The sequence below is a fragment of the Tupaia chinensis genome, unplaced genomic scaffold (assembly GCF_000334495.1).
Source record: "Tupaia chinensis unplaced genomic scaffold, TupChi_1.0 Scaffold138416_1, whole genome shotgun sequence".
Taxonomy (NCBI): domain Eukaryota; kingdom Metazoa; phylum Chordata; class Mammalia; order Scandentia; family Tupaiidae; genus Tupaia; species Tupaia belangeri.
The window spans coordinates 63,544-73,486 of record NW_006198314.1 but is presented as its reverse complement, the minus strand read 5'-3'; the positions used below and the strand labels follow the sequence as shown (position 1 = coordinate 73,486).

Here is a 9,943-nt window from a genome sequence, read left to right as displayed (position 1 = left end):
CAAGTCCTGGACCTGGTGGCCTGCTTTCTCACTTTCTATCTCTCTGCTCTCTCTCATTCTGTACCTCTCTGGTCAAATTAAAATAAATAAATTAATTTTAAAAAAAAGGAATCTTGACCAGTATGTGCTACATGACAAATGTATATTGATTGAAATACCTCTATTCTAAAAGCTTCTCTCCAAATAACCCAGAAGATTTCAGAAGATTTTGAAAGCATCAATTACAGTGATACTATAATTTCTAAGCAACAACTAAAAGAATAAAAAACTGATTTAAGTTAATGTACAAAGGACCAGCAGATGGCGTAATGCCTACATCGCTGGACTCCCATGAAGACGAACGAGCTTTGAGTCCCCGACCTGGTGGCTTAAACTAACGCTGGGCGCATGTGCATGCGTGCCCAAGATCCCAAGATGAGAAGGGATAGTGGCATGGCCATACCCCCTGGGGGTGATTTCTCGCTTTCTGTATCCTGTCTCTAATGGCAAGCACATGCGCCCTATAGCAAAAACCTCTCCCCCCTCCCAAAAAAAGTTACTTTACAAAAACAGCAAAAATGTAAAAATATGTTCTTAGTTAGTTAGAAAAAAAGAGACAGAAAAGGGATTAAAAAAAGCTTAGGACCTAATACTCTAAAGACTGCTCTTAAGCATTTCACATGTGACCATTGAAGGAAGTATAAAGCACTACAAACAAAACAATGTTGTCAATTGATATGGCTACCATAAACAATATTATGGCTAAAAGTGATATTTCTTTGAATATAAATAAATATACAAATAACAAAAGCTTTCTCAAGTAGATCCAGTAAGTTAATTATGAATAAAACTTGCACAGTAGTGACCAAGATATGATGGACTAAAGGGACCAGTGGAAGGGGACTGTGGCATGACCAGACCCTGTGGAGGGTACTCATTTCTCTATTTGTCTCATGCACAAACTACATCATGAATAAAAAGATAAATGAAAACGCATACTATCAGGACTAGTAGACAGTGTAATAGTTACATTTCTGGACTCCCATGTAGTAGTCCACAGCTTGAGTCCTGGACCCAGAGGCTTAAAACTCACACCAGGAGCATGTACATGCGTGCCCAAGATCCCAAGAGGTAAACAGAGAAGGGACTGCGGAGTGCCCATCCCCCCTGGAAGGTGATTTCTCACTTTCTGTCTCTCTGTCTCTGTCTCTCCAGTGAGTGCATGCACACTATAGCAAAACTCTCTCAAAAAAATATACATGATTGTTACAAGCTTGGCAAACAGATTTAAGAATGTACTTTGTTTCCTCCCAAAAGCTATCTTTACATAGCTCCCTGTAAAATCTTTGGGAAACACCGCACATAGACATGTAAATAAACAATACCTATACTATGTAAAAACAGAACTATTTATGATAAGAAAATGAATTGAAATAAAGATAAAAGGTAATATTTTACGAAATCATGATTATACTGTCTTTAAGTAAAAAATGCTTTAAAAATCTGGCCCAGCCCTGAAACTCACGAATGAAAGCAGTTTGTTTACATTTCACATTTACTTCTGGTACCTATTTTTGGTTTTCTAATGAGCTCAAGAAGGAATGAATCAAGAATGTTTATAACTCACATGAATATTACTCACCCACATTTGGAGGTTTCATATAATTTACAGGTAGTTCTGGAGGTCTGCCTCTATGTAGAGCTGCAAAAGCAGACCCGTTCCATAGTGTACTCTTACAGTCTATATAAATATATATAAAAAAAAATTAGTCTAGTAATAGAGTAGTGATTTTTTAACTGTGCCTCAGAGGCAGATGTCTGATTTCTATTTCATTTGTTGGAATATATTTTTAACTACTAAAACTACTGCAAAGGGGTCACTAGGTTACATAGTGGTTAAGGCACTGGACTCCCACATGACTGACCATGTAGTTCAATTCCCAGACCCGGCAGGTTGAAAATCATGCCAGGCACATGCACATACATGCCCAAAATACTGAAAGGAGAATGGAAAAGAAAGAATTGTAGTGTGGCCATTTCTCATGGGGTGGGGAGTGATTTCTCACGTTCCGTCTTTCTGTCTCTCTGTATCTCTCCAGTGAGCACATATGCCCTATGGCAAAACCTTTAGGAAAAAAACTACCATAAAAATAAGATGCATAGGGTACAGCAGGTGATGTGGTAATTAAGGTGCTGGACTCCCACCTCAATGACCGACCATGATTCAAGTCCTGGACCTGGCAACTGGAAAAATCACACCAGGCACATGTGCTGTGCATGCCCAAAATCCCAGCAGAAAAATGGAGAAGGGATTACGACATGGCCATCCCCTCTCAGAGGTGATTCCTCATATTCCCTCTCTCCATCTCTTTCTGTCTCTCTCTGGCAAGCACAAGCACCTCATGGCTAAACCTTAAAAAAATTAAGATACATATATTTAAACATGTTTTGAACTAAATTATGACTGGTAAACTCCAACATTTTAACATCACCAGGATATTTTACTTTTGAGCTGGTCTCAAACTAAAAGTTTTATTATGAACATACTTTAATCTTATGTAAATATGTAAAAGATTATTAAGATTTTATGTTTATATCAGTACTTCTTGATTTTCAGGCTTATACATGACTATTCATATAAAACAGTATATGCAAAGACATGAGAATTGCACGAGTGTCCCACGGAAAATTCAGGAACATTTATCCTTCGTATATACTGATACTATGAAATACTTGCTAGTTGTGCCATAACAGATAACAACACTGCATATCAGATGATAACTGACTAAATAGTTCATGTCTTTGTTTGACTTTTATGTTTAGGTAAAAAAAAAAACTCAATCAAATATCACTTATTTCTAATACTTCAGTTATGTAATAAAAATATTCTACTGCCCTCCTGAAAGTTTCCAAATTAACTAAGTTGAAAAATATCCATAAATTAGAAAATAAAATGTTTAAAGCCCAGCATCGTACAACTATTTATCTTAGTGAATGAAGATTTTTAAAAACGGTATTCTAGGGGCCAGCAGGTGGCATAGTGGTTAAGGTATTGGACTCCAACGTAGTTCGAGTCCCAGACCCGACAGCTTGAAACTCATGCTGAGAGCATGTGCATGAGTGCCCAAAATCCCAAGAGGAGATTAGAGGAGAAGGGACTATGGGGTGGCCATTCCCCTGGGGAATTATTTCTTGCTTTCTGTATCTCTGTCTTTCTCTGTCTCTCTGGTGAACATAAAGGCCCTATGGCAAAGAAAATTCTAAAATAAAATAGTGTTCTAATAAAACAAAACAAAAAAAATAGGTTGCTAGACCTTAAGTATTTATTACTCCAAGAGCCATCCTTAATGCCTAATTCCACATTATTATATTCAATCCTTAATGTGTAATTCCACAATTTTATGTCCATAAAATATCACTTGACATGTTTTAACACTGAGATTACATGTAAAATTTTTGGAGTAATCTATAAAATACTAAAAAAACCATGGAGTAGAAAAATTGTTATTGACTAGTCACTGATGGGTTGATACTTTTATTTAAATATTTTCAGTTATAAAAATGTTACATATGGGGACCAGCAGTTCACGTAATGGCTATTTTGCTGGACTCCCAAGTAGTCAACCACGGTTCGAGTTCCAGACCCAGTGGCTTAAACTCATGCCGAGCACCTGTGTGCATGCATGCTCAAGATCCCAAGAAGAGAATGGAGGAGAAAGGATTACAGCATGGCCATCCCCCCTGTGGGGTGATTTTTCATTTTCTGTCTTTCTTTCTCTGTCTTTCTGGCAAGCACAAGTACCCTATAGCAAAAACCTCTCCAAAAAAATTTACATGTAATTCTCATTTACCTGTTATTTACCTATTAGAAAATATACAATATAATTAGGACATTATCAAGCTAAGTTAAGAGCAAGAATATTATAATGTAACAAAAGAATATTTTAACTATTTATACTGTATTAATTAGAGCAGCAATCTTGGAGATCTTTATTCTATAATTACAAAAGGATTTAAAATTGTTAATCTCTAGTAATATTCAATGTATCTTTTTTAGCTCTCCAAAATTTATTTGTACACTAAGAAAATAAGAACAGCATTGGCAAGATAAGAAAAAGCAAAAGAAAATGAGTATTTGGAAAACATGGGAACATACACTCAACCTAAAAACATGCTACTCTCTACTCCTTACTCTGACATCACAATTCTAAAATCTGAAAACCATGCCTTTAGCATCCCGTAGCAGAGACTGCCGACCGACACCTAATAATGTCTGTACCCCAGGAACACTCTGAGGGATCTCCTTATCTAGTAAAGGACCAATCCGCTCACAAATTTTAAGGAGGTAGTCTGGAGGAATATGTGCATTGGCTGCAAACTAAAATGCATAAATAAAACAGGAAAAAATCATTTGGTTTTAAAACATCAGTTTCATTACCTAACTGTTCTACTGTGAAATAAATTACAGTTTTAAAATATAGAATTGAGAAAATAAAATTATAAATAATTAGTACTTGAACCAACTTTAAGAAACAGCCACAAAATAAACACATTTAAATGTTGTGATATTTAAATGGTATGGCACGCCAGCTTACTTTTACATATCTTTATTAAATCATTCACTTAGCTGTTACTCTTACAAAATAAGTGTTACAAAACAGCAAAAGGAGGCATGCAGAAAAGCAAGAAAGCGAAATGATGATGAGTAAAGTCTTCATTACTTGACTTATCCAGTAATGAAGATGAACTGAATAAGAATCAGATCTAAGGATCAGATAGTGGCACAACAATAATGCAATGGTCTGTGATGGTAGACCCACATGACGAGGTCCCAAGTTTTCATCTGAAGGTCTCCCTGTAGACACTACAGAGGTTTAGGGGCACATTTGTCCATGATCTGGGCTAATTAAGACTGGAGGTGGTCTCTCTCTCTATCTCGTAAAAAAAAAATCAGAAGACCTAGATTCTATACAAATGATAAGAATACAAATGAAGGCATTACTTGTACCAAACTCTCACCCAAGTTCCATTAGGTCTAACAGTACACTTTTGTACAATAAAGAAGAGTTGTTTTTCATAAAAAATTAACATATTTCCAAAAGGGTATCAAATTAATAATTTTATAAATACCATGTTTTAATAACTAAGCCATGTAGCCAAACTTCCTAGCAATGTAAACTCACTTTTAAAAATACAAGTACACTGGGACCAGCAAGGTTGTGTAATGGTTACATTGCTGGACTCCCACGTAGTTGACCGCAGTTCAAGTACTAGACCTAGAGGTTTAAGCCCCACTCCAGGCGCATGTGCATGCAAGTCCCAAATCCCAAGAAGATAATGTAGGAATAGGGATTGCAGTGTGGCCATCCCCCCGGGAAATGATCTCTTGCTGTCTCTCTGGCAAGCACATCATGTGCCCTATAGCAAAAAACACTCTCAAAAAATACATAAATAAAAACAGTATACTTATGGACATAAGCTAGCATATGTAGATAAAAGTAAAGCAGTAAAACAAAAACTGTGTTCCATTTTTTAAACCTAAGCTATGTCCAAATCCCTGATGTGTTTTATAAATACTTATTAAAACAGTAAACAGAGAAAACTAGAATATTAAAATTCCTTAGATTAAAAAAAAATCATCTACATTCTCACCTGGTCATAGGTAGGTCCTGATATCTACTTCTGGCTATAATGGCAAGTTTATAAATGTTTTAATGAATATACATACATATGTGTTGACCATCACACAGGACACACATTAATAGTGTTATGACCAGGACCAGCAGTTGGCGTAATGGATATATCGCTGGACTCCCATGTAGTTGACTGCGTTTCGAGTACCAGACCCAGTGGCTTAAACTCACACCGGGTGTGTGTGTATGCATGCCCAAGATCCCACGAGGAGAATGGAGAAGAAGGGATTGTGGCATGGCCATACCCCCTTGGGGGTGATTCCTCGCTTTATGTCTCTCTGTCTGTCTTTCTGGCAAGTGCACGTGCCCTAGAGCAAAAACATCTCCAAAAAAAAAAAAAAAGAAAGAAAGAAATAGGAATAGTGTTATGACCAGATCAAGAACAACAATATCACACAGAGAATAATGTTATAAATCATTCCTGAGATCACTATGAGAGAAGAAATTTTGTGTGTTTTGGGCACTGCTGTATTCCTAGCCCAAGAAAGTGCCTGGCATAAACATGATGAATAAATCAATGAATGAATAAATTAATGAATAAAAATCAAAGTCTAAGTACAATAAATATTATCATAATTCCTAGTTAAAGGCCAGTCAGTGGTATGGGGGTTAGGGCAGCTGGATCAACCGTGGCTCACTGCACTGTTCAGTCCTGGAGTGAAAAGTTTGAAAAGCACACCAGAAGCATATGGGTACATGCCAAAAATCCCAACAGAATAGAGAAAGGGACTGAGATGTGGCCATCCCCTTCAGGGGAGTGTTTTCTCACTTTTCCTCTCTCTCTCTGTCTCTCTCTGGTAAGCATACTTGCCCTATGGCAAAGTTGAAAAAAAAAAAAAGAAAAGAATTCCTAGTAAAAAGAAAATTCTCAGACTCTCCTACAAGGGTACCTTTTTGTTTTACACAAAACGTAGGTCAAAGAACTACAATCCAACATATGTATTCAGAATTTCTAGAATATAAGTGATTCTACTGTGATTAATTAAAAATTTTTGGCAATTATTTTTTGTAAGCTACTGCAAAATACAATTTTAATCTACTAACATAAATAACTGGAGCCTACACAATTTACATGAAGAATGGTAACTAGATTATTTCAGACTTGACTCTACAAGGTTTAGCTTTAGAATTAGAACAAAAGATTAAGCAAATTCTTTCAATTATTTCTCACATCTTTATTTTTATTTTTCAAGCAAATAACTATAGAAAACAGTATTTCAATAAAATATATAGATAACATTAAAGTCAAAGCAGCTGAGAAGTCAACCTAAGAAAACATTTCTTGTTATCTACAGATACTGATCTCCTAAAAATCCTAGTATAAAATCCATAGTCTACACATTACCACACTGCCTAAATGCGTCTACATGCAAATATAGTTACTAACCTTAAATATATATATATCTGAAAAAAAAAAGGCCTTAAGGTAATGCAATATTAACATCTACAAAAGTGTATGACCTTTTTTTTCCTCAACACTGTATTAAATAAACTAGGCTTCTGATATAATTCATTACTTTTTCATCACATAAATGCCACATGAGGGGTTTTACACAGGACAGTAGCTGATGTTGTTAACAGCAATTTTCTTGGGAACCAGCAGTTAGCGCAGTGGCTATGTCACTGGACTCCCACGTAGTCGACCGCGGTTCGCGTCCCGGACCCGGTGGCTTAGAACTCACGCCGGGCGCATGTGCGTGCATGCCCAAGATCCCGAGAGGAGAATGGAGGAGAAGGGACTGCGGCGTGACCATCCCCCCTGGGGGGTGATTCCTCGCTTTCTGTCTCTATGTCTCTCTCTGTCTGTCTGGCGAGCGTGCGCGCCCTATAGCAAAAATCTCTCCAAAAAAAAAAAACAGTAATTTTCTTTCCTTCATCACCTGATGAATTCAAAAATTATTCACCTGTAAAAGCCTCACTAACTACCCTACGAATGCAATATAACTACCAATATGTAATCCAGAAAATGGGAGTTCATTGAACTATTAGAATTACCCTTACATAGAAAATCTGTCTAAACTATATATTAGGGAACCAGCAGTTAGCGTAATGGCTATGTCGCTTTTTCTGTCTCTATGTCTCTCTCTGTCTGTCTGGCGAGCGCACGCGCCCTACAGTGAAAATCTCTCAAAAAAAAAAAAAAAACTATATATTAAACTAACATCTTAAGCCCCTGGCTACTTCATTTTATAGAAACAAAGGTGTCGGGCCCGGCAAGTGGCATGGTGGTTAAAGCACTGTAATTCCCACACGGTCAACTGTGGTTCAAGCCACAACCTGGTGCCTTGCTTTCTCACTCTCCCACTCTCTCTGTCTTTATCTGGCAAAACTCATGTGAAAAAATAATAACAATAACAAATAAATAAAATAAATAATTCTTTACCCCAAAAAAAGAAACAATGGTGCCTGTTTTTCAGCTAATTACATAAATTTGTCAGAAATTCCTCAGTAATAATTTAAAAACACAGAATCGTTAATTAATAATTATAAATGAGTTTGTATATTCAGCAACTAAAATAACTCCTATATTCTCCTGATTTCTCCCCCTTGAAGATTTGTATGATAGTCAGTTTGATTTTCACAGTACATGGCAGGAAATTCCTCAATTTCTTAGCCAGTCTCATTCAAAAAATCTTCTCTTTTAAAATGAATAAAAACTTGATTATTGGGACCAGCAGTTGGTATAATGGCTATGTCGCTGGATTCCCATATAGTCGACTGCCGTTTGAGTCCTGGACCCGGTGGCTTAAACTCAAGCAGGACGCATGTGGATGTGTGTGTGCCCAAGATCCCAAGAGAAGAATGGAGAAGGGATTGTGGCATGGCCATCCCCCTGGGGAGGGGGGGAGGCTGATTTCTTGCTTTTTGTCTGTCTTTCTGGCGAATGGACGGACCCTCACGCACCCTATAGCAAAACCCCTCCAAAAAAAATGTTTGATTATAACACAGTATTAGTGAAACAAGATTCTATCAAAATAATGCCAGTAACAATCTTTGAGTTTAAACATGCTAATTTCTCCATTAAATGACATTAACAGGCTTCCAGACTACATCAATGTAGTTCTTACAATAAAGTTTCTTCTAAATCAAACTCTAGGTCTTATAAGTGTTAGTTAATGTTTATGTGAATCCATTTACTTTGGATTAAATTTGTAATTTCTTTTATTAATTATTCTTTTTAAATTTTTTCTGCAGGGCATGTGTACTCACCAGAGACAGAAAAAGAGAGAGAGAAAGTGAAAAAGCAAACCACCAGGTTTGAGATTTGAACCACAGTTTGTCATGTGGGAGTCCAGCGCTTTAACTACCATGCCACCTAATGGCCCCAAAAGTTGAAATTTCTTTTTTTTTTACGTTGGAATTTCTTAAAGGTAATCTTTTCAGGCAAAAAACTACCTACATTTTTAGTAGTTACATTTTTAGTTAGTTACAAATCCAGAAGTGACCTTCTTGTCCACTTGTCACAATGACCCAATAGGAATCTGGGTCTCTCTGCCCACTGCTCGTTCTACTACTGTCCTATTAAAGCAGAAATTATAGAGATAATTAACACACTGCAAAGAGATGAAAACTATAAATCTGAATAAACTGAACAAAATTAAATGAACCCTAGATTATAAACCTTGATAGGAAGATTGGCTGACCCTAAAGAGGAAATCTAACAACTAAATTACCACACTTCAGAATCATTATGACAACTAAGAACACCAGAGAGCTCACTGAGAGGAGCCTACTCATCATAATTAGTTAAAAGGAATCCAGCTGGGCACTGAATAAAATGTGAAAGGTGGCTAATCTCATGAGGCCAGACTTGCACCAAGAGGTACATTTGAAATACTAGTTTTCAGACAGCAATGATAACTTTTTTTTCTTGGCTTTTATAAATAATAGGATCAGACAAGTAATGCGAAAAAACAGAGGTGTGTGTGTGTGTGTTTTCTAGGACCATAGCTACAGAGGTAAAAGGAAGAACTCAAACTGAGATCCTATGCTGAAGTAAAATAAAACATTTTGTCTGGGATTTTACTTTTTTTGGAGGAGAGACAGGAAGCAGCATACATAAATGTTCTCCCATAATGTTTTGATCTTTATGAACATAAAACAAAACAGATTGTGAAAAATACAGCAAGGGTTTAAGTATATCGATAAAAATGTAGTACAGAGATAAGCACAATACTTTGAAGTCTGAGAGCCTGGATTATTCAGGCTCTAAAATTTACTAGCTGTTACCCTTTTTCTAGCAGTGTGGTACAGTAGAAATTTTAGATTTT

The 9,943-nt window shown here is 36.5% G+C and overlaps 1 protein-coding gene across 1 annotated transcript in view; it reads right to left on the bottom strand.

Moving 5' to 3' along the window:
• The window catches only part of BRWD3 (bromodomain and WD repeat domain containing 3), a gene marked incomplete at its 5' end in the record, with an annotated part of 164,543 nt that overhangs the window by 145,467 nt on the left and 9,133 nt on the right, over window positions 1-9,943 (bottom strand). Inside the window, 2 exon segments of the mRNA XM_027765487.1 lie at window positions 1,622-1,720; window positions 4,207-4,357. Coding sequence (XP_027621288.1) covers window positions 1,622-1,720; window positions 4,207-4,357 — 250 coding nt within the window.